Consider the following 26,280-nt stretch of genomic DNA (forward strand, 5'->3'; position numbering starts at 1 on the left):
AATCCGGCCCTGGCTGCCGCACTGCAGGTTTCCCCACTGCCCTCTGCACCAGCGCCACAACTTTTATCAATGTCTTGCCCACATACCACTATTATACAGCCTCCTGCTCTCATGCACGCTCACTCCCTCCCAGTGGGAGGAGACGCTCACCCACTGCCGGGAGCTGCATACTGTCCCCCACCCTCCTCCAGTTCTAGGGATGCCCATCGACCATCAATGATTTTCAAATAATCGATGGTTTATGGCCGATGTTGAATACTTTTGCCATCAATGTGGGAGGACACTGCCCTGCCTCCTGTTCTCCTGCCCCGTAACTTCCGCCAGTGGAGACCCGCTCACCCTGTGTTGCCCACATTCCCCTATCATGCTTTACCGCCCAGCCTCCTGCTCTCATGCACCCTAACTCCCACCCAGTCGGAGGAGACACTGACTCCTGTATTTCTGTGCTGCCACGCTGGACCCTCACCCACTGGCAGAAGCTGCACAGTGTCCACCACCCTCTTTAGTCCCCCGTATGCCCACACACCCCTATCACTACCCAGCTTCCTGCTCTCCTGAACCGTAACTTCCACCACTGGGTAATCGCTGACGCTGTGTTGCCCACATACCCCTATCATGGAGGAGACACTGACTCAGGGCCACCGTCCGGTACTCCTGTGCTGCCACGCTGGACCCTCACCCACTGCCAGAAGCTGCAATACAGGGCATCTTTCATACAATTCTAACCATATTTCTCACAATACAAATGTTCACAAATTAAGGGGCGTAGCCCCTTACGCCGGTGTGAAGAGCGCCCGTAGGGCGCGATGAATCACCTAGTATTTATTATACTTTGAGAATTGAATGTGATTTACATGGGATAAAATTTACTGTGTATTGTAGTATATGTGATTACCAGCACAATGTATTTATGACAGATTACCAGAAAATCCTATGGTAAAAAACAGGGGACGTGGGCTCATAGGGACAGACTAGGATCAGGGACTCCGCTGATGGCTCAGGGCCGTGTGGTGTTGTAAATCACATGACACTGCGTCAGATAAATCACATGTGATTTATCTGACGCAAATTGGATGTATAAAATGGCACATCAAGTGTCAAATTGTATGTAGGCCCCCTGGGAAGCTGCTGGGGAAGTTCAAGGGAAATCAGATGCAATTTACAGGTCAGATAAATCTTACTAGTGTATGGGGGCCTTAACATAGCAGTTGGCAGGTGATTGGCTGGAGGTTTATCTCTCCTTATCACACCTGCATTTATCTCTTGTTAAGGCTTAATACAGTACATCTGCCCCAAAGTTTGTGTACTATCTCAGGCACTGAATTCGAACAGGGCCGCCGAGAGGCAGGGGGGGCGGGTACATTTTACCTGGGCCCTGGCCTGCCAGGGGGACCCGGGTCCCGAGTCCGACACACACACAAAAAAAAAAAAAAAATAAAAAAAAAATCGGGTTTTTAAAAAAAAGGGGCGTGGCCACGGGTCCGCGATTAGGCCACGCCCCCGAATTTGCCTAAGCCCGGTCAGCGATGGCTGTCCTGCTCCTGCTCCAAGTTCCTGTTCCAAAAGGTAATGCCGCCCGCAATGCATGGCTATGGACAGGGGGAACAGACAAAAAGCGTGTGTGTGTGTGTACAGTATGTATGTGTGTAACAGGCTTTGTATATATGTATATGTGTGTGTGTGTGTGTGTGTGTGTGTGTGTGTAACAGGCTGTGTATGTATATATGTGTGTGTGTGTGACAGGCTATGTGTGTGTGTGTGTGTGTGTGTGTGTGTAACAGGCTATGTATGTATGTCTATATGTGTGTGTGTGTGTGTGTGTGTGTGTGTGTGTGTGTGTAACAGGCTATGTATGTGTGTGTGTGTGTGTGTGTGTGTGTGTGTGTAACAGGCTTTGTATGTATGTGTATATATATGTGTGTGTGTAAAAGGCTATGTGTGTGTGTGTGTGTGTGTGTGTAACAGGCTTTGCATGTATGTATATGTGTGTGTGTGTGTAACAGGCTGTGTATGTATATATGTGTGTGTAACAGGCGTAGGGCGGGATGTACTAAATTTCACAATTTATTATTATTTTTTCGCCTACCTAACGTTTGTTGTACGCTGCGTTATGTTTGCCTGGTGCCTGCATTATGTTTGCCTGGTGCCTGCGTTATGTTTGCCTATGTGTGTGTAACAGGCGTAGGGCGGGATGTACTAAATTTCGCAATTTATTATTATTTTTTCGCCTACCTAACGTTTGTTGTACGCTGCGTTATGTTTGCCTGGTGCATCTTCGTCCGCCTCATGCTCTAAACTTCAGACTTCCCTGCTGGAGTTGCGGACAGTGCGTCCGTCATGGTGTGTTTTTTTTTGTACTGCGCATGCGCAGGTTTATTTCCTTGCCGTCATGCGCAGTGCGCACTTGTTGATGGTCACGGTACGTTAAGGGATTTGCAAAATGTCAAAGGGTTCTGTATAACCCAATATGAAAGAATACTTAATTACATCCTTACATACTCCTATCCATCCACCAAGTACCAGTGCTGGCAATATTACATATATATACATATATATATTATATACAAATAAATATGCTGTAGACAAATAATACAAGAAAATAATGAGGAAATTCGCCAGCTTATTGTGGCGTTAATGCCCACTGCTTTAATCGCTTTTAGCAAACAGTGCAGCTGTTAGTGCATGTGAGCCGTAACAATTCTACTCAGCCGTCTATGAGGAGGAAGTCTCGTCGCGGGTGTCCCGCGATACTCCCCGACGGGCTACTGAAGAGCAGAACAAAACCACTGCTACTTTAGTGCATTCGAGAACGCAGGAACGCGGAGATAAAAGACAACTTCCGCGGCGGCAAGCATTAGTACATCCCGCCCTATGTGTGTGTGTGTGTGTGTGTGTGTGTGTAACAGGCTATGTATGTATGTATGTCTATATGTGTGTGTGTGTAACAGGCTATGTGTGTGTGTGTGTGTGTGTGTGTGTAACAGGCTTTGTATATATATATATATATATATATATATATATATATATATAATGTGTGTGTGTAACACAGGCTATGTTCTGTATGTGTGAAGGAACAGGCTGTGTATGTATATATGTGTGTGTGTGTGTGTAACAGGCTATGTGCGTGTGTGTGTGTGTGTGTGTGTAACAGGCTATGTATGTATATGTGTGTGTGTGTGTAACAGGCTATGTACTGTATGTGTGAAGGAACAGGCTATGTGTGTGTGTAACAGGCTATGGCCCTCATTCAGGTTGGTTCGCTCCCCCGCACGGTCACACAGGGGAGCGATGTTGTGCATGTGCAGCCACTTTGTGTGAGCGAGCAAACCGATTATTTGCCGCCCAGATCGCATGCAGCAGTGTGGATGGAAGCGTGGGGTGGTGGATATGGTTTGCGCCCATGGGAACTCCCATGACGTGGGTGCCGGGGGAGGGCAGCTGATGTCACCGGATGTCAGCTGCCCACCTCTTCTCGTACAGGAGCGCCACAGATCTAAGACAGCAGAGACTGACTTAGATCTGCGAGCGCTTGAGAAATCATTTGATGGTCGGCGACCGCACTGCCCTGCACACAAGCTGCAAATCGATGATGATGTAAAACATCCGTTCGCATGCGTGAAATCTGAGGTATTTAGATGACCCGCAAAGCTGCAAATTTTGCAGCTTTGTGGTCAATCAGAATGACCTCCAATGTGTGTGAAGGGAACAGGCTACATGGGGCCCATTTATGACGGATCATATATGGAATGCGATCTGGGTGGGACCATGCTGCCCAGGATCACATGAGATTAAAGAGGTTTAATGGACACAATCCCCCCTCTCCCTCCAGGTGCACATACCTCTGGCCATCACAATGCAGCTGCTCTTGGCGCCGGATCTGTAGCTTTGGGGGACACAGCAGATACCGGCAGCTCAGCTCGGCGATACTGCAAGTAGTGGCATCTGCTGCTTTTTGCCAGAGCTGTTGCCGCTTTCCCTGCTGCGTGTTTGAGCTTGGGATCCTTATACTCCAGAGGCGGCGCTTCAAATGGGGATGATCATGCCAGTCACAGATCTTGGGGAGAGGAGCCATGGGCTGGCCACCCCTGCTGTATGGCATAGGGGTCTGGGCAGCGCAGGGGGGCAGAGGGTCCCTGTGACGGATGGGCAGACAGCAGTGGGGTCCTTGCGGAGGATGGGAGCTATTACCTAGTTTCCATCCTCCGTAGGGACCCTGCCGCTATCTGCCCATCTGTGGCCACGACCCCTTACTCCCATGGGCGCAACCCATATCCACCACCCCACGCTTTTGTCCACACTGCTGCATACGAACGGGGCGGCAAGTAATCGATTTGAATTTTGTGTAGCATAATGTGTAAGGGGCAAGTATAAGGGGTCTACTATTGTGTTGCATAAAGGGTATATGGTGTGGTACACACCCCTATATCCTTTAATGGCCACACCTCTTTTCTGTTGCTCGCCACTCCAGGGGGGCCCCGTGACGCTGTTGTACCGGGGCCCAGGATTTCTCTTGGCAGCCCTGAATTCGAATACCAAGCAATCATGTCCTTCCACATATTTAGTGCCAGTTACATATCCTTTCCCCAGTAGTGCCAGTTACAGATGTATCCAGTAGGTTTTTAGCAAAAAATTAAAAATAAAATACATTTGGTTTTCGGAATAACTAGGATAACTGATATTTGGATAAGGGATACTCAACCTGTAATCAGATTTAAATGTAAATGATAATATAATTCAGAGATCTTGGTTATACGTATTACATATATATGTATATACATATATATTTGCACCAAAACCTACTGTAGTCAATCTACTCCAAAGTACCTTTAAAAATGTCATGTGGCAAGGATGCGGTCTTCATGTGCTTCTAACACGTGAGACACCTCAGCCACCCTCATGGAATAACTTTGAAGATTAAGCTTCTCAACACACGATCAATGCTCGTTCCTGCAAATGTATAGGTCCCTGATGGGTGATATTGCAATATCATGGCTGTAGTGTGTTGCAGGTGTATGACCAGCTGAAAGATGTGCAGCACATGAATGTATATGAAAAGGACAGCATTCCAGACCGTTTCTATTACAAGAAAGGAAAGTTTGTGCCCCCTTTAACTCTGGTCGCAGAACAGGGCTGGTTCATAACTGAGGTAATAGTGACTCATACTGTATGTGTTTTATCATTCATTGCATTATGTTTTCACAAAGCACTGATCCACGGTTTCCTCTAGAGTAAAGCGAAACTCCCATTCTGGAACAATGGCACCATCAGCATGCCAAGTCTAGGCTGGCAGCACGGATGGCATGGCTATGACAATGAACTGATGGACATGAGAGGATTTTTTTTAGCATCTGGTCCAGGTGAATAAAAAATATTATATAGTCCCTCCTTTACACAGCAAATCCCAATACCAACTATATTCCTTTTACTTTGCGCCCATTGTATCACTCCGCTAAATAGGATTCCTTATCACCACTCTGTCCCAGATGATTAACGTTAATACGTTTTCTTCTATGTTGAGCAAAACAATCCGACAAACAGGTAATTCAGTGCAGAGAAATACTGCTTTGTATACATATATTTATCCATATACAGCACATGGGCGCTGGCTCTGTCGAGTTGACTTTATTAGATTATCCGGAGGCACTAGTGGAAAAGTACCAGAGACATTGACAGAACATGTTTCACAATACTTGCTTGGCGCATTGAACAACACAAATACTGCACAATAGTGTGCCATACAGAAAATTGGTGGGGGCAGATGCAGTGCCAGCACTAAATATAGGCAAACTAGGCAGTTGTCTAGGGCATTTAGAATGCATAGGGGCATGCATTCTAAGCCTATGGCCAGCTCAGCTTGACAGCAGTTTGTGGGGTACCTGAGGCAGAGGCCACCAGCAGCTCTGCTCTGGCTGCCTACCATCATCAGAAATCTGAGCCGGCAGCAAAGGGAGTGCCGGAGCATGGAGCCAAAAGACCGTGGGGAAGTTGTGGGCAGTAACAAATATGGTTACTTGCCCTGGAGGATTGCCCAGCTGGGTGGGAGCATCAATGCTCTTGCTGACACAGGACACCATAAGCAGGGCCGGATTTCCCACTAGGCACGTGCCTATGGGCGTCACCTGCTGGGGGCGGCATGGCATTCCCCCTTCTTGCAGGGGTCCGCGAAATGTGGGACGGGGGTCGCTGGGGGCTCCGTGAATCATGGGAGGGGGAGTCATGTGGGGGGGCACAAATCGTGGGACGGGGAGTCCGCAAAACGCGGGAGGGGAGGTTGCGTGGTGTCCGCGAAACGCGGGGGGCTGCTGCTTCAAATCCCAGCAGCACTATGGCAGCGGCTGTGGAAGCACCAGCTGCAGTGCCAGCAGCCACATCTCCAGCACTGGGGAGGAGGAGAGGACGGGTCGCCTATTCCAGACCTGCGACTGGGACTGTGACGGCTATGGGGGGGGGGGCAGACAATAGCCTTTACAGAGACTGTTAAACAACATTTTTACGCCATCATGGGGTGTAGGTGTATACAATGCATGCACATACACATAATTTTTTATGCAGTATAGTACAAATCATCTGACACAACCTGGCTGCCCATCCGCAGCCAGAGAATTCTGTGCTGACATAGTTCTTCCTCAATTTTCGCATTTTAATTTGCTAATGGTGCACTAGGTCAGCGGACCGTTGGAAGCAATGCAGGCTTATCCGGACCACGTGACCCTAAACATATTTTTTTTTTCCTTCTTCAGATTTCAAAGTGAACTACAGAGCGGCTCCAATACGGTCAGTGGACGTCTACAATGTGATGTGCAAAGTTCTAGGCTTGGAGCCACATCCCAACAATGGCTCATGGTCCAGGGTGGAATCCATGCTAAGAAGCGGCGCACAGCAGGTGGTCCTGGACAGTTATCAGCTGATATCTCTGCTCTTCATGTTTGTAGCATTATCCATTTAGCTATGTCATTTTTCTAGGATTAATAATAAGGAACTTTGTAGAGTTTTTATATATATATGAGTAGCTGTAGGTCCGGCACTCCGTACTCGCGGTCAGCTGGCCCCGGTGCCCTCAGTAGCAAATTGGACAGTTAACAAAAGAAAGCGGCACTCGTAGGTCTTTTAGAAAAAAAATACGTGTATTGCTACGTGTTGTGATGTGTCAATACACAGAATTTTTTTTTCTTAAAGACCTACGAGTGCCGCTTTCTTTTGTTAAAAAAATAAATATATATATATATATATAATTTTATTAAAAATTAATTATATTTTTGTTCAAATGTTTTTAATTAGAACCTAACCTATCCTGTTTCACAATAGTAAAACATTTTATACTATAGATAATGTAAATTGTCAAAAATAAAAGTTAAATAAAACAGAAGGTTGAAGTTGCCAATTATTCTCATTGGGGTATTGCATGATAATGTCAGAACTTAAAGGCTAGTGACACCAATGTGGAAGGCCTATTATGAATCCATATAAGATTCAGCCTTCCATCCCATCCAGTTCTATTAAGGAGGATACAGACTGCAACTCAATCAGGGATAGCTTTGCTATTAAGCAGATTCCTAGGTCTCGGGAGCTTGGGGTCTGGAAATTTGTATTGGTGGTAGCATGTCCAGAGAGAGTAAGAATTCGGTGAGATGTGTTCAAACTGAAATGTAAATTAAGTATTTTCCCTGCACAGAAACAAAATAATAACCGCACCTAAATCTGAAACTCTCTGCACAGGTTACATTTGCCCCATTTGCAGTGCAACGTGGTTTTGCTCATTAGAAAGCCAATTTGCTTTGCAATCCAGTCTGAATTTAGTCCTTAATCCCAAAAACATTTCCACTGCATTACACTGATATTTAACAAATCTGCCCACTGCTACAATATTATAAATATATCCCCCACCCCCAACGTTATACTGACATTATAGATCTCCCTCTGCCACACTATTGTCATGAATATATTGACACACACCTGTCTCACAGACATTAATAGATCACGCTACTCCTAACACAAGTGTCCAATGTGCTGGAGCTCCAAAAACTCACACAGACAGCACGTTGTCTGCTCCCCTCCGTACTAATTAGGAACGGATGTCACACACTGCTGGCTGACTGCGGCATGCTGGGAGCATCAGGAGCCACCTCCCAGCAGGCTCCTCACCAATATCGCCTCCTCCTGGCTGCATCCTTCCGGGCCCCAGCTCACTTCTTTACAATACTAATAGACTAGGCCCCCTACAGCCGTGGAGAGTGAGCCAGGCCTGCGGCTGTGCGGAGGACAAAGACAGAGAGACAAGGCAGAAGGCACCATTCCTGGCGTGTGGTGCCATGCCTTAATTTGAAGTCCAACTCCTGGGCGCCAAATGTTGGAGGAGGCACTAAAATACTATGCGGCACAGGGAGGGTTTGTGACTCCCTCCACTGTGCACTGCAGATATTTGAATTAGACACTCAGGCTTGTCTGAAAGGGCAGTAAGCCAGAGGGTGAGTTAATGTAGACGGCAGCGAGGGTTTGGACGGCCAATTGTTGTGCTGCTGGTGATAGGAAAATACATACACACAGCCAGCAGATCCTGTGGGCCTATTTTGATGGGAGGCCTGGACACCCATACAGGGAGAATAAATTAGTGTTGCTAGTGCAGCGAGCCCGCAAGGGGGGGCGATCCATGTTCCCCCCCCTTCCTTGTCGGGATTTTGGCGGTCGGGATTCTGGTGTCGGCATTTTATATCAATCCCCTGCAAACTACTACTAGCCATATCGGCAGCTGCTAAAAAAACTATTTTGCATATGTGTGTACAAACACAACTCCCAACCATGAAAATGTTTCTGGATAAAGTATATTATATTTTCCTAATGGATTGGGTGGAGGCATCTATGCACAAAAGCAAAACACAGTCAAATCTTTTGATACTTGGGGTAGATTTACAAAGACCCTATCCCCCCAAATACAGGAAAATGGCTGCCACATGAGACTGGAACAGTAAAAATAATACAGACTTGTGTAAAGTTTAATCCTTGTATTGAACTGAGATTATGCAGAGGGCAGTACGGATGGTGTAATGGTTATAATTACTACCTCACCGCACTGAGGTCACGGGTTTGATTTCCACCATGGCCCTAACTGTGCAGAGTTTGTATATTCTCCCCGTGCTTGCGTGGGTGTCCTCCGGGTACTCTAGTTTCCACAACCCAAAAATATACTGGTAGGTTAATTGGCTCTCAACAAAAATTAACCCTAGAATGTCTGTGCATGTACATGTGGTAGTTAATATAGATTGTAAGATCCACTGGGGCAGGGACTGATGTGAATGTTCAACTATACTCTGTAAAGTGCTGCTGAATATGTGTGTGCTATATAAATAACTGGTAATAAATAATAATAATAATTAAAGGATGTTGGTTATACAAATCTAAGAATCGAGATTGGTCTCGCCATGCCCTGTATATAATAGGTTAGGTTATGTAATTTCTTTTATACCAAATATGTATTTTGGATATGTCATTGATTTAAACCGTATTAGTCTATAATGTATTTAATTGGATTTGTAAAATGTAAAAGTGTGTACTGGTAAATTTTGTACAATAAAGATATTTAAAAAAAAAATTTTTAATGGTATTTATAAATAAAGATTACAAAAATTAACCATAATTAGAAAAAAACTCAAACGCAAATGGTGAACCCTGAATACAAACAACAAACATGAGACAAACTTTCAAGCATCTGTAATCATCATCACCAAGTTTTTTTTTTACAATAATTATATCATTTATGCTGCTTTCCCACTGCAGAGTCGGTTAAAGTACCGGTATTTTTAAACGGTATTAGCATTCACATTGCACTAGATTACCGTTTTAAATACTGTTTAAGTGCTATTCCCACTGCAGTGTACCGTTTAAAAAAGAGTGCCTGTCTTTCCTGCCCTGCACCCCCCCTCCCTCCCCTGGTACCTGCCCTGCACCCCCCTCCCTCCCCTGGTACCTGGCCTACAAACTACAAACCCCGTACCTGTCTTGCACACACCCCCCCCCCTCCCCTGGTACTTGCCAGTGCGTCGGATCGTGCTCCGTTCATTGAATTCCGGTGGGTGACAGCTCCTGACTCTTGCAGTGCCGGCGGGTGACAGCTCCTGACTCCGCAGCACACTCTCCTTTGGACGCTGTGGAGGCTCCGGCTGTATCACCCCCCCATGCTTGCACCATCGTGTATGCTGGCAGCAGGATCTAATAGTTGGGGGGGGGGGCTCCACACAACAGGGGGTGCCGGGTATTGCGGCGGCTACGGCCAGCCCTCATCCCCGCTACTGCTATAGCCAAGTGCGTGCTTCCCGGTAGCATGTGTGTATGGGATGGATGTACCGCTGTCCCGGGACGCACCTGTGCCATGTCCCCCCTATAGATCGCATACTAGGCTGCAGGTCAGGATTGCTATGCTGTGCCGGGTGCCCGCATGTGCAGCCAGCACCGAGCATCCTTGCGCTCCCGGGTACCTGTGCTCCGAGGCTGCTGTATGCTCAGCGCTTGTAGTAAGGGGACTGCTGCTGGGAGAGTGATGAGCAGTGGGGTTTCTGTTCCTATGCTGTCAATCCCCATTATGTCCCTGCATTGCCCGGCCGGGAGGTCATACATGGCAGGGGGTCACTTTGTCACCGGGGGGGGGGTTGCCCAAGACAGCCCTGACTGCAAGCAGAGATCAGTCAGGAGCTGTCACCCACAGGGATTCAATGAACGGACCCCGCTGCATGATCCGGCGAGCTGGCAAGTACCAGGGGAAGGGGGAGTGGGGGGTGTTGGGGTCCTAAATACCGTTTCAGACCCGTTCCCACTGCCAAAAAAACGGGTCTGAAACGTGTAGGACAACGTGTTGGAATACCTGTTATCTTTAACCGGTAAATAAACTCTGGCACTTTCCCACTGCAGCCTTAAACGGTAAATAGTGGGGAAAAAACGGCAATGTACCGTTTAAGACCTGCAGTGGGAAAGGGGCATAAGAAAGTAAATTCATCCTTTGCCCATTTTGTATATAGATATTTTGGGCTGGTTTTAGTAATGTTTTTGTATGAGTAAGTTGTAGCATCTCCCTCTAGTGGCCATCTTTGAGATAGCATACTACAAAAAAGTTTTCTTGTTTTTTTCCCCTTACCCATTAAACAGTATACAGTACTTTTTTTTTTGTTAGTGTCAGAATTTAAATGCTCAGGAGTCTCAATTGGGTCTTGTTACCAAGAGCTTCAGGGGCAAGTGCAGAAATTCTGGAGGGGGCTTCCAAAGGTTTGATTTTAAATCCATTGTTGCCAGCCAGCCCAAGAAGGATGGAAATTTAGCATGTAACGTGCTATAGTCTGGATCACACAAAGAAGCTTATTCTGGTTGACACACATCTGCAAAACTCGCATGAATGCCCCCCGCACGCTGAATATCTCCGCATGCATGCAAATGGGTGCACGCATGCAGCGTTGCGTGCAGGGACAAAATCATTCGATGGTCGCAGACCATCGAATGATTTTGCAAGCGCTCGCAGATCTAAGACATCTCTATGGTATCTTATGTCTGTGGGCTCACTGTACAGGAAGCGGTCAGGCAGCTGACATCCACTGGCATCAGCTGCCTGCCCCCCACCCCCGCGTCACTGGTGCATTTACATGGCAACACCCAGGGTTTTCATGGAGACACCCATGAAACATTGGGTGTTCCCATGGGCACAGCCCCTCACCACTGCCCCACGCCCCCCCCATTCGCACTGGTAGGTGCGATGGGGCAGCTAACAAGCAATTTGCCATGCCCGCTCGCTCCAAGCAGCTGCACATGCCCATTTCTGGGCCCCCCGTGGTCAGCATTGTGGGTCTTAGTGGCCGTGAACCTACTCTGGACCCAATCAAGCCACCTCGCTTTGGTTTCGTCTAAATCGATCCAACAGTGTCCGAATGCATACAGGACCCATGCCCATGATGTGGTTGATTCCCGGATATCACTAAATGTTTTTCCCTAAACCCCATGTCCTCTACCCCCTCTGTCATTCTACTTTGCCATATCTTGCTTCCCTGACCCAGTTTATGTAGTGGCCAGACCCCTTTTTGGGCTCCCGGGACACCCTTGGGGTCGGGATTGGGGGTCTTAGTGGCTGTGAACCTAATCAAGCCATTTCGCATTGGTTTCATCCAAATCGGTCTAACAGTGTCTGAATGCATACCGGAACCATTCCCATGGTGTGCCCGGCATACACCTCTCTGTGGTCGCTCCCAGATTTCAGCACATTTTTTTTTCTTAAACCCAAAGTCCTCTAACCTCTATGTTATGCAACTTTTTCATATCTAGCTTCCCTGGCCCACTTTGTGTAGTAACTGGACCCATTTTTAGGCTCCTGGGACCCCCACGAGGGGGGGATTGGGGGTTTTAGTGGCCGTGAACCTAATCAAGCCACCTCACATTGGTTTAATCCAAATCGGTCCAATAGTGTCCAAATGTATACCGGACAAACAAAGGCTTATGTTTTAAAAGGTCCTTTAATCTGACAGTTTCGTGGATACACAAATGCAAAATCACATAATACAGGCTTGTATACCCTACTATTATCCCTCCCCTAAAAACACCTCATGCATAATTGGACTGTCCTGCCGGGCTCCGGTGTGTCATGCTGTGTCCAGTGCTTGAAGTTCAGGTCAAGTGCAGCAGTGAGGATTGGATGCCCACTGATTCCACAACAAAGCCCAATACTTATTTATTTTATGCTTTTTTAATACTTTTAACATCAGCCTGGCACCCACCACCCACCACCAAGGGGTGCCAGGTACAGCACCGGACTTCAGCCCTTGCCAGGGGTTTAAAAAGTTTACCCCCGGCTATGGCATTACACCGCTGTTTGTTGGAGCCCAGTGGTGGTTATAAAAATAAGGGGGACCCCTATTCTTTGACCCCCTTATTTTTGAAACCAGGACCAGGGCACTCTATTCAATTTTATCCCCTGTATTTCTGTACCAGCACCGGCTCAATGCCCCCGGGGCTGGTTATGCTCTTGGGGGGACCCCATGGTGTTTTCTTCTAAATTTATTTCTCTACATATTTTATATATCATATCTGTTTTTAGTTGTAAATGACCAAAGATGTAAATATGATAAACAACATTGTTAAAGAAGGTTACCGGTGTGGAAGTTGTTTTTTGTTTTTTTCTAGCCGTACAAATGTGAGGGTGTCTTTAGTTGTGATAGACTCGGAGCCCAGAGGAGTTATTTTCAAGAGGAACACAATCAATGTATATTTATCGGAGGATTATTTGATGCTAGTTGATTGAGGTAACAGGTAGTATCTTTCAGACTGCCATGCAGTTGTTTCCTTATAGGAAGTGGTAAGTTATCTATATCATAGGCGCCAATTCCGTGGGTGCTCAAGGGCCCTAATTTGCAGCTGCAGCACCCGAAACAGTATAGCGGGAAGAGTGTATTCCGTCCACAGAGTAATACGTCGCGGACACGGGCCAGCTCTTTAGTGACCCGGCGGCTGCCACATGCGCATTTGCGCATGCAAGATGCTGCCCGGCGCCACTACCTGAGCTGAAAGCAGCATCTGCCCAGCATTCCTGTGCATGGGGGTGCATACGGTTATCATAGAAAAACTGCTGCAGGTCCACCAGTTATGTTCAAAAAGGGGAACTCTGCTGCCGTAATTTGAATATTGGAGACAACTGTGCTGCGTAATATAAATTGGTATTATTTTGTGCCCCTTCCCCATGAAGCCACTCCCCTATATTTTTGGCTTGAGCCCCCACCAGCAAAAACATAAATCGACACCTATAATCTATATAAGGTTCCCAAAGGGTCAAGGAACCTGCTACCTTCTTTTCCTTAGACAGCAAGGTTTCCATCCAATCTATTCTAAAAAAAAAATATATAAATTTCTGTAGAAATAATGGTATTTGTGGAGGTGTGCTGTCTAGCCATCCTTGTAAAATGGTCTTAGTGGGTCGCTGCACTAAGGGCCAATAGAAGTTTCTTACTGTGTAACGTCATACGTTGATTGGGAGGCAGGCCCGGATTATAATGGAGGCACAAGGGGTCAGTGCCCCTGGGCCCCCACTAGCTAGGGGCCCCCTGTGGTTGGCATTTATTAAAAAAAAAAATTATTTTAGCTAAAGGTTTTGTGCATAGGAGTAGGGAAGTGCTGCAGCTTCACCTATCTGCCAATGTGACAATGATTAATGGTGCTGAGCATCAGTGAGCCAAGGCACACTGATTGCACAAGTGTGCAGTGCATTACTGGGAGTTGACTAAGTCCCATGATACTTTAAACCAGAGGGCAGAGGCTGAGAGGTTTGTGCTGAGCTCTAATTGATGGAGCTCATTACATGCCCATGGAGAACAGCAGCAGCATCTTAGTCATGGGAGGGTTTTTAATCAAAGGCAGCACTAGGACTGTGAGGTCTCCTACAGAGTAAGGTGCAGAGGGACAAACCCAGGCTTTTCATATGGTATGTATTTATACTGCCTTTACTCTGTGTTTTGACAGTGTAATATTCTCCCATGCAGTGTGCGGCCAGTAATGACAAGTGCAAGGGGGCCTCCCTGGCTAAAGTACCCCGGGCCCCCCGTAGGCTTAATCTGGCACTGTTGGGAGGAAATATTCCCAAGATCGCCCATTCTGGTGTGAATGGAACCTGATTAATTATTTTGCCTCTGCATATCTACAAATTAGGAGCCAAAAGTATTGGATAAAAGGGCAAGACCACAGGCAATGGAAATATCTGCATTTGTCTGGTGGCATCTCAAGCATGTGGCGTTGTTAATTGCTCCCATTTGTAATTCTTTTAAATGAATTTCCTATCCTATACAATTTTACAAGCTTCTGATTAGATTGTACTTGATACTGGGGAAGCTTCACACAATTTATCCATCTCTCTTCGACCACTGCTGGTGTAACTGTAGTGGCTAACGCATTTCACATGTTTGAGCATGTCCAGCTTTGTCCCAGATGTGGACTTATGTTTTTTTTCCCCTTATTACTAGGTGTTTGTGGGTTGTTATTCCCCTAATTCCTGTTGAGCATTTTTACATACCCTTACTTGTAAGCTCCATAGTATAAGTACGTAATGGGACACATACTTATTGTGACTACTGTCCACTCTCCACTGTAATACCCGGTATGGGCACCACTGAATCTTCGTACAAGCTCACTATAATTTTGAAACAGAGGATTGTTCTTACTTGTCACCTGCATCCAACCATTGGATTTGTTGGTTAGAGTGGAGTGACTATTCGGTGGAAAGGAAGTTAACCAATGAGGCAGGAAGCTCTATTGCACAATCCCAATCATTGCCATTAAATTGGTTTGCCTTCGCCTATGACATGTTTTACAATATTTATTCTTATCTTGTTAACTTTTTTGATACAAGATGTCTTCTAGCTCAGATTGTATGTGATATTGTCATGTTAGGGGTTATTTACTTGCTGTTATTTACTTTACCATGCAGATTTTACCCTTATTTTATACCGCTTCCCTGTATTCTTTTGTATCCCTTTGTTTTTCTTGCTAAGAAAATAATAAAAAATTAAGATTGCAATTACTTTGTGAACTCTTTGTAACCTCCTTCGTTCTAGAACTTCAGTTGTAGCATATTTTGATATATGTCATATCTGAAGAAAGGTCAGCTGACCTCTACCTCAGACTGGTACTGCCGCAGATCCCTTTCCATCTCCAGCCTACAGACAAATAAAAGGCTTCACATGCCAACTCCTGTCAAAACTTTCTAATGGGCTGGCCTTGGTGACCCAACTAAATAAAGTATTCAGCTACAGAAAATATACTACGTCTCAAAAGACTAATTAATATAGATCTCCATGGGAGGGCTTCATTAGCCGCGATTGTAGCTCTTAAAGGACACAGCCGACCACATAAGTAATCAATAAGTAATGCTGCATGTTTTATATTTTTTTCTTTAAAGAACAGAAGTGAGTCGCTCTGTGATGTATCCAGATCCTCATAAATTATTTCCGCTCCTCTTCACATATTTTTCATTGCTATTTATTTGTTTTGACATCTATCCTATATGTAGCGCGCATCCTTCTACCACGACACCTCATCTCTATCACTGCTCGCTTGTCAAAAGAAGCGGACCCTTATAAGAACTTACTTCGCATTTAGTGTAGAGGCATTTCAGTGTTTCATCAATGTTTTATCAAAGGAAATTAGATAAAGATACCTAAATTAAACATAAGTGCTACAGTCAGCGAGATACACTAGCCACGCGAAGTTTAAAGTATTCCAGATTGTCTCATCATAAATGATAAATCTTCTGAAGCTTGTAAACTTTCCATGAACTCCTTCAGCCTTATTACCTGACTTACCAGTCACTAATTGCTCTTATAAACTCACTCAGCAGAACAGATCTAGATTTCAACTTTATTTCACCTTTTTCTCCTGTCAGAAAGCTTTGTAGCACATCACAGATTCTTCTGGTTGTCAATATATGTGATACAGCTGAGGCAAATCATCTTAGAGATGTATCTCCCAGCCTCAACACATTTTATTATGTCAGGGAAAACTAAAAAATGAACCACCTACGGCAGAGAGATAATTGCTGGAGGTGACTATGTTATGTATGTCCTCATTATGAGGGCTTCAGTTCCTCCTCTAACATTTCTGTAGATGTGTTATTTTATTTTAAACAGACAGCGGATGTTAAAATCCAAGAAAGAAAAAATGATGTTCTATTTACTCTGCAGAGTTCTGATGAAGATTAAACTTTTTATTTGAAAGAAAATAATCATAAAACGATCTAAATTCATTTTGCATGCCTGTTCCTTTCCTTTTCTTATTTTACATGCTGACCTAGATTGTTGTTGCTAACATTTGAATTTAACAAAGAAAATGGGAAAATATACTGTTCCTATTTCTGTATATAGGACAGGTGCGGCTCCATGCATGCAAAGAGTAACCAGTCCTAGCAATGAATGGAGTTTGGGTACTAGCTTTTATACACACCTAAAATGCTGCAGTGGAAGAGGCACCTTAGAAGTTCCACCACCACTACCTGCATGGAGTAAAACAAGGAAGTCTTGCTCTTAGACAACCCCACCAACCCACCCCATCGATCTCACCACCCTAGGCAGCAGCCTAATGGTAGATACGGATCTGTACACCCCTTTTCCCGCAAAATGCCTGGGTCCAATATGGATTTTTGAACACAGGTAGAACCCGTGTCAAAGCAGGGATCAGATCCCATACACACTGCAGACTTGACCCAGCATATTGGCGGGTAGACTCATTTTCGACTGCACCTGTATGCAAACTATCTGTCCGTGTTTGGACATTACATAATCTCCAAGCATCATTGATCCAGCTCTCTGTATACTTGTGACATGGCCTGAGTTCACACCACACCGTAATTCATAATATACTAATCAGTGTTCCCAATAATAAGCTACAGAGCAGTATCCCAAATCCAGAATATACTATACATAAATGCCCTAACTAATATGCCACACAGCCGAGCCATAAATCATTATAGCACTGCCCCCAATTCATAATATACCACACATCTGTACATCAAATTCATTGTAAACCATATAGATGTATACCCACTTAATACTTATGCCACATATCAATGCCTCCAATACATAATATGCCACACAGCTGTGCCCCAAATTTATTGTTTGCCACATAAAATTCACAAATATGCTGAAATTCCCAAATAAGCTTTGAATAAAAGATATTGTTTGTCTCTTATTCACAAATATGCTACACAATGTACCCAATACATATACCACACATGCACCCAAAATTATTTGTATACCACACAGCTGTGCATCCAATACATAATGCCATACATCATTGTCCCAATACATATTAATGTCACACATCTGTGGCCCAATACATGTCAGCTCCTCCCCCCGCACAACCACACAATCACCCTGTCATGCCAAATTAATCCCCCCACCACCTCTCTCATACACACAAAGACACCCCTACACATAGGGCCAGTGGGCGAGATGTACTAAGCCTTGAAAAGAGGTAAAATTGATAGTGACCCTACCTGTTATTTTTCAAATAAAGCCTGTGGCATGGCAGTTAGGAATTGATTGGCTGGTGGATTATTGCTCTCCATTTTATCACTTTTGAAGCTTAGAACATCTGGCTCTAGAGAGCTGTGAGAAGCCTGGTGTACTGTGGGGGGTGGTCTGATCATTGGAGACCTGGCCACACCCCCTTAGAAAAAAAAGTATTTGCAGTGCCACAAACTGAACAGGGAGACGCCAGGGGCAAATCCGCAGTGAATCAGCTTCTGCAGATTCAAGAACCTGAAGACAATCCCTTTCACTTTCCAGGCAGCAGAAAACTACTATGCGGTAACAGCATTTTGCTTCTGTGTAAAAGAAGATTTTAAAACAGCCCCACTGTCACATACGGTGACTTATCTCTGTGACAAAAGTAAACACACAGCTTTAAAAAAGATCCATTTTTTTAAATAGGTAATAAATGGGAGAACCTCCCATCTAATCAACCGAAGGGGGATACAGAAGTCCCCAAAATCATGGCTTTGAAAAAATATTGGGCTTTCAGAGAAGAAGATATTGTTGACACTTTAAAAAAAACATTTCACGACAAATCTTATATTCAGGATGAGATACAGAGATCTGGAAGATTCCGTTATTTTCCTACTTTGTATCAATAGGCAACATAGGAAGCTGATAACTGCGGCCATCTTGGTGGCTCTTACATCCTCTAAAACCCTCCGAATTTGTTTCCAACCTATTATGTAAACTTTGCAGAAGTTTAGAATACCTGGGTCCTTACACTTGTGATCACCCACTAAGATTCTGGGTGAGAGAATGAAGGATGCTCGACAACCATTGTCGCTAATGACTAGACTGGTTTTGTTTAAGGAAAACATTCCATCACAAACAATAGAAAAGTCCTCACTGTAATTTGAACACCTTCCTTCTAATCTTATTTTACCTTTGGATGTTGGACAGATTTCCTGTCCTCTGCAACAGACGTCTTGCGCGATCCCATGGGTGCTGCAAGCCGCCCTATGGTGAGTCAGTGTTCCGATGTTGCGCTGTATCACTAATGCAGGAGCAGGCGTCTACTTCTAACAGACAAATTGAACATAGTTAAAATCTGCTCCATGCACTTCAAAAATAAATCACATAGACAAATCGGCCATAGCCAATATCTCGCCGTGTGTGTGTACCTTAATATGTACGCTCAAGTGCAGAAAAGAAGCCATGCAGGATATAGAAACAATGGAATACAGACGTGAAACAAGTGAAAAGATTTAGACTTCAGATAATGGCCCATACACACTGGGCGATTTTGAGCTGGAAGCAGCTCACTTTTGCCATTTTAGCTGCTTTCAGCTCCAAAGCCGCCCAATGTGTATGGCCCGGTGGTGAGTGGTGAGTGCTGATGCCTGCTCCAGCATCATCACCGGCTGCCACCTGGCACCTTTCATCTGCTGGAATTACCACCAGATGAGTGGCGGGGTGGATGTCTTTCCATAGGGTCCGGCTGTGGAAAGCCATCCACCCCTGAGTAAAAAGATTGGACAGACGAAAATCACTCAGTGTGTATGCACTGAGCGATTTTCAGCAAATCGCTTTTCTCCATCATCGGTTTGCATACACACTGGGCAGAAGCGCTCATTGTGTATGGAACTTTAGTCCTTTTATTCTATATATTGGTCCTTAATATCTCTTACGTATTTTTTTTTATTTCCAACCAGTTGCTCAGTGATTCACGAAGCAACATTCTATTGGAAAGGTGCTTTGAGGTGGAGGTCTGAGAGATTTGTGTCTGTTAACTTAAACTATACTGTACTTTTTATTGTCTTGCTTCTATGGCATGATGTATACCATGCTTTTATTGTTTGTTTGTCTTTAGTTGATATGCTTAGATCTTTGTTTTACTTGTTACCATGGGGGAGGAGCACTGCACCCATATTAATCAGGATACAGGGATTATGAGCTTTTGTATTTCTTTCCTACGTTATCCTTATCAAATTGTGATTTTACACTGTATACGGTCACTTTGACGAGAAGAGGAAGGTTGACATGCATTGGGTCAACATGTCTCAAGGTTAACATGAGACTAGGTTGACAGGTTCATTAGGTCAACACATGCATTAGGTCGACATGAAGAAGGTCGGCAGTCAAAAAGGTCGATATAAGGTTTTTCACTTTTTTGTTTGAGCCGACAAATGTCGACAGGTGGTAATTTATGCCCGACCATCCACTAGGGCATGGAAGGGGAATAAAATAGTGCAGGTGAGCATGGCGCGCGGATGCGGTGCTACCTTCTGGTGTCCATGTCGACTGTGTCGATATTCTGGTAAAGAAATGGGGGAAAACCCCATGTCTACCTTTTGACTGTCGACTTGTCTCGACCTAATGCCCCAGTCAACCTAATCCCATGTCGCCCGGCAGAAAAGTCGACCTTGATGCATGTCGACCTTCAGTGGTCGAGCTACTCCATGTTGACCTTCCTCTTGTCGACCTTATGACCCCTACCCCTATATACACTTGTTTGTTGATCATTTTTACTCAGGGAGAAATACAAAATGATATAGATAGATTTGTAATTTATCCTATTAAACAGGATCCATTAATTCCCGAACAAGCTGAGATTATCCAGATAATGTCAACATTGTGTAATATGAGCTATAACATCCTTACCATTTTATAACGGAATGTCCTGTACACTCCGGTCTCTTAGTTTCAGTGGGTTAGTCGCTGCGCCTTATTCTTTGACTTCTTTTTAATGATCCCATGTTACTTCATTATTGCAAAGTTCTAAGTCTGGCTAGTGAGAGAAATGAGCCGAGCGCAGAACATATCATTATTTCAGATGGGGTGGTATCCACTGCTCCAGGCAATGTTACTGTAGCTAATAATGTATCCCCAGAATCATTACCCTATGAGAGTTTTCTCGCGTACACTAATGGCACTATATTATTTCTATAAATAATATGGCATAAAACACCCTCAGTGACAGCTGTAACTGTGCGCACTACCCCATTTTGAGGAGACTTCTGGGAAAATAGATATCCAAGCTAACAACTCTGTCTTATACAGTCTATAGGAAGCATAGGTATTTTAAGGACATCTCAGAAGCTCAAGACACGGAGTTACTAGTGCTGCAGGTAGGACACACAATGCTTATACATCTATTGTGTGTGACATATACAGTAGGTGCATCTTTATACACAATTAGCACAAAATGCCTGCACAAGCCTTTGTGGTTAGTGTTGCATGTATAGTCAGTTCAGTCACTGCAATCATAGAGGCGGGTTAGTGGCATTTAAATGTAAGACATAAAACATTAACTTCTGAGGGAGAGTAAAATGTCCTACCCGTAGTGCGTGAGAAGAAGCCCATCTCTTAAGATGTTTTAAGAAGCATTATTACTGTGGTGGACATTCTACTGTTGAGTGCATTTTGAGGCTGGCAGTTATACCCAAATAGCCTGTGCCTCTCAAGCCTGACTGGGGCATGAAGTGCAACTGGGGGAATGCATTGATAAGATGCCTACGTATAAAGGTTGTAGCCAGCCGCCATAGAGTGTTGGACAACCATCAGAAAGTGCAGCGGACAGAAGTCAGCATGGAAAATATGTATATGCAACCCCATATGGAGCAAGCAGTGATGTACTATGAGTTAAGATGCCAATATGGTACAGTATAACCATCATTTCCTCTTTGGCATATCCCTTTCAGAAGTGTCACAAAGATAGATTTCTCCCTTACTGCCCTGTCTGCTATTGCTACGTTCAGCACACTTCCCACCATTCCCAATTGTTGTCCATATGGATGGTCAGGTATGAAAAAGTAAAAAAAAAAAATGGAATAAATAGTGAAAAACTTGTATCTACCTTTTCATGACCATTACCATGTTGACTTTTGTGTTGTCAAGCCATTGTCCATGTTGACCGATAGTGTTCAAGCTATTGACTGTCAACCAAATGCATGTTGACTCATAGTCCGTATCCCGGCCACTACTAAGAAAATCTCATTTCAGATACTTTGCATGGAATATACAGTATCACTAGCACTTGAAGCCTATGGTCATGGAATACATAGGGTCTGCGACTGATTAATACCAGGTGAAATGCAGACTTGAAGTCGGTCAGCCACAGAACCTGTGTAATTCATTAGTGTCCCCTGCACCCTCCCCTTTGCCACCCACAACACAGAGCAAAGAAGAGGGGGCAGCAAAGTTCGGAAGTATGCCTCAAGGGAAAGTATGGAGGTGAGGTTTTAGAAGACCGCCAGCTGCAATAAGAACAACAAGGATCCTCATAGACTTTCTTAATTTTTTGGTAGGCAGACGTGGTGGCACCCCCCAGATCCCGGCACCCTACTAGTGGTAGAGCCAGCCCTACTCAGATGTATTCTAGAAGTTTTTGTCAGCCAGGGAGATATATGTTGACCAATGGGTTCCTGAGCAGCACCTTGATTTATTGAACAAGGGTCCACAGGTGACATCTTCCTTACCTTCATTTGCTGCTGACAAGGAACACACAATCCACATTATTCCCACATGAGTGAAGAAGCTATAGCACACAGACAATATCTTCCTAGGAATCCCATGTCCTTACTAACCTGAAGCACATTTTAAGATAGTCTTAAAGACTTTTCTCTTTTGCTGAGGCTGTTGGTAAATATATTTCTGAACACAGGATTAACTCCATACAAGCTGCGCACTGTTTTCAAGATGTCCTTTCCAACCTGGACACACATGACTTGGATACACATGTAAAATGATCCACAAATGGAGAACTGCAGTGTGTGAAAATAGGCTGATCAACCACCTGACTTGTCTGTCACTATTGTTTTAGAGTGTAATCTCCCCTACAAGATTATATTCAATTGGCCTTTCTCTGCATCCTAAATGGCAGAATAAAGCAGGACTTTTACACTGTCGCTGGGACTGCTGCTGTATACAACTATCCTGGCACACTCTAATCTCTAATGGCATTAATCTTTTAAAGGTCTAATTGAATGGTAGTATACAATAGGCAAGCATGGAACATCTTGATGACCATCCCTGGCAGACAATCTGCTGATGATTTTAGTGGTAGTAGGCCACAAAGTTATTATTTAACACTGGATCCATATTACCATGCTTTCACTTGTCCGAATAAGCTTCTCTATAGGGGAAAGTCAAATGTTTTCCCCAGTGGCTTTCACTTGGGGCCATAACATGGAGCAATTCAATTCTTGTTCCCTTCAGGCGCTCATTAGCAGCAGTATTTACCACCTCAGACTCTCAGCCATTGGTGTGCAAACCCAGGCTCTCAGCCATCAGTTTGACCACCCTCTCACAGGAGCCCAGTCATCGGTGTGATCACCTTCTCACATGCTCCCAGCAATTGGTGTGATCACCTTCTCACAGGCTCCCAGCCATCGGAGTGATCACCTTCTCACAGGCTGAGAGCCTGTGAGAAGGTGATCACATTGATGGCTGGGAGCCTGTGAGAAGGTGATCACACCGATTGCTGGGAGCATGTGAGAAGGTGATCACACCGATGGCAGGGAGCTCGCTGCGTTGTCATGTTACAGGTAGGAGCTGATTGGCTGGTTGTTTATCACTCTCCATTTTATCCGTTTTTGAAGCTTGATACATCTGGCCCATAAGCTGTGTACACACGGGGGCGATTTCAGCACATATCGCTGGCAATATGGTCGCTGAGCGACCATATTGCCAGTGATTTCATGTGCTGTGGGATAAATCGCCGGGAGCACGCTCCCGCTGCCAGCCCTTCATGGTCGCTGGTCGCAGAAGCATGCTCCTCCGATTATGGCTAAAAATTGCTGGTCGTTGATGCACAATGTACTGTGCACCGGCGACCAGTGATTTCTAGTCAAAATGAGATAGAGACAGAATAGCTGGCAATTTTCAGCCAAAATCGCTGGTCGCTGATGAAAACAGTACACTGAGCAATATATTGCTGAGCGATTTTAAGCCAAAATCGCTCAGCAACCAAATCGCACCATATACACAGCTAAAGTTTCAACTAGGATTTTTTATGTCTTTATTTTAGTTTCCATTGTAAAAGTTTGTGTTGCAAAAAGATACATTTAACGCTGGCAATATGGTTGCTCATAAGGTGCACGCAGAAGTCTGATAAAAAGTATTCTACTTAGCTCTAAATGAGCAATGTCAGTGGCAGCAAGTTGGCAGTTACTGCTGGCTTTTAGCTCCTAGGTTGAGTGCCCGGATTATATGCCTTGCTAAACACCACTGCTAATGGGTCGATGGGTTGCCACTAATCAGGTGGACACTCAATGGGTCAACAGGCCAAAGGTCGGCACCTTAAAAAGGCCTACATAGCTTAGGTCGACAGGGCAAAAGGTCAAAACAAGCAATAGGACAACTTAATTTATTATGTTTGTTCCCAGAACAGGTGTTTTTCATACTTAACTATCCACGTGGACATAGAGGGAGAATATTCTTTAATAGTGCATGAAGCATTGCGAGCGAGGCTGGCCATGCGAGGGGATGTGGCACACCGAGACGGTGTCCATTTTGACAAAGTCAACACAGACACCAAAAGAAGCGGAAAGATTATGTCGAGGTTTTCTATGACAACAGATTGATTGTGTTGACCTTTTGCCCCTGTTGGCCTAAGTCATATTGCCATTTTAAGGTGCGGACATATGGCCCATTGACCAATAGTGGCTGACCTATTGAGTGTCGACCTTAATTGGGTCGACCCTATGAGCCATATGGCCAAAGGGTGCACTTAATGCAGATCTGTGTTTGCGCCATCCTCAGGTGTGAAGAGACTTCCAGGATGAGTACACTATCGGAGCTTACCATGGGTAGTATTCCAATAGCCCCGGACTCTGATCCCCTGCAAGCTCCGCAGCTATTTGATTTTCCATGTAAGCACAAGAGTAGGAATCATTAAATTCTCCTTTTACAGTGTGCACTCCTTTCGTCTTCTACATTGAGATATAAACGTACACATTTTAATGACCAAAGTAACAATCAACTGACAATAATTTGCAAGCCAATGAAATAAAATCACAGATACAGCAAGTTTCGCTAGGCTCCAACCCTCATCTGATGCTTCTTGTTAACTGTAACTTGTGAAAGTGTTACATACATTTAAAATGAGTTTATGTGAAGGTTGTGTGTTAATGGGACACCTTATTTTTAACATGGAAACATTACATTCACTTTTTTACATATATTTCCATTTATCTGGCTACATGACCAAGGTGTTCAGTAAACAGCAATGCTGATCTCAGATCCCCACTAAAAATAGCAACACACACTATAGGGTGCACCTTTTTTACTGTTGGTATTAATGCTAATACAGGGCGTTATTGTTGCCACACAGTATATGTCAAAGTAAAAGGAGTTTGGTAAGTTGGATATTGTTCATACCAACATAAATAAATTAGCACTATGGGCCTTATTCTAGTTCACGTTTTCTCCTTCTTAGATGGACAAAACCATGTGCACTGCAGGGGGGCAGACATAAAATGTGCAGAGAGAATTAGAGTTGGGTGAGTTATTTTGTTTCTGTGCAGGGTAAATACTGGCTGCATTATTTTTACACTGCAACATAGATCTCACTTTGAAGTAAAACCCCACCCAAATCTAACTCTCTTTGCACAAGAAACATCTGCCCCACCTTCAGTGCACATGGTTTTGTCCATCTAAGAAGCAGTTTGTCAGAAAGAGTGAACTAGAATAAGGCCCTATATGTAGCGTTTATATTCTTAAATTGGTGGTGCTTCCAAGAGCCGAAGAACTATAGAGAAAATTTTGGAGGAGGAAAGTGGACTCTTTGTTTGTGGGGCACTCTTATGTTAAAAAAGGTTTGTACATTTTTTAATAAATCATTTTAAGATATTATCTCGGTTACAATCACAGATGTACAACATGTGTATATTTTGTAATAGCCTTATTTTGTGTGGTACAGGTCGAGTATTCCGTATCCGAATATCCGTTATCCGAATTATTTCGAAATACGGACATTCCAGAAAGTGAAAAAATAATTTTTTTTTGCTAAAAACTCACTGGGGACATCTGTAACAGCATCACTGGGGACATGATATGTAACTGGCACTATATATGTGCAAGACAATGATTGTTTGGCATTCAAATTCAGTGCTGAGATAGTACACACATTTTGTTTCACGTTTTGAAACCTTGTTTTTTGAACAATTAAAATATGTTTGTGTGTATTTTATGTGGTAATAAAATATATTTGTGTGTATATTATGTGTTTATACAGCATAAATGCAAGATACTTCAAAATACATCATTGAAATATTAAAATATTCCGAAATACGGAATA

General features: G+C 44.2%; 1 protein-coding gene across 5 annotated transcripts in view; it reads left to right on the plus strand.

The window, feature by feature from the left end:
• ENPP6 (ectonucleotide pyrophosphatase/phosphodiesterase 6) overlaps window positions 1-9,541 on the plus strand; it is a 48,860-nt gene extending 39,319 nt beyond the window's left edge. For all 5 annotated transcript variants that reach the window (XM_083170498.1, XM_083170481.1, XM_083170490.1 and 2 more), the window contains exons 6-8: window positions 5,009-5,146; window positions 5,228-5,357; window positions 6,741-9,541. In XM_083170498.1, coding sequence (XP_083026624.1) covers window positions 5,009-5,146; window positions 5,228-5,357; window positions 6,741-6,946 — 474 coding nt within the window. In that variant the 3' untranslated portion in view covers window positions 6,947-9,541. The remainder of the gene's footprint in view (window positions 1-5,008; window positions 5,147-5,227; window positions 5,358-6,740) is intronic.
• The last annotated feature ends 16,739 nt before the right edge of the window (window positions 9,542-26,280 follow it).

The sequence above is a fragment of the Crinia signifera genome, chromosome 1 (genome assembly GCF_055691185.1).
Source record: "Crinia signifera chromosome 1, ASM5569118v1, whole genome shotgun sequence".
In the NCBI taxonomy this organism is placed as follows: domain Eukaryota; kingdom Metazoa; phylum Chordata; class Amphibia; order Anura; family Myobatrachidae; genus Crinia; species Crinia signifera.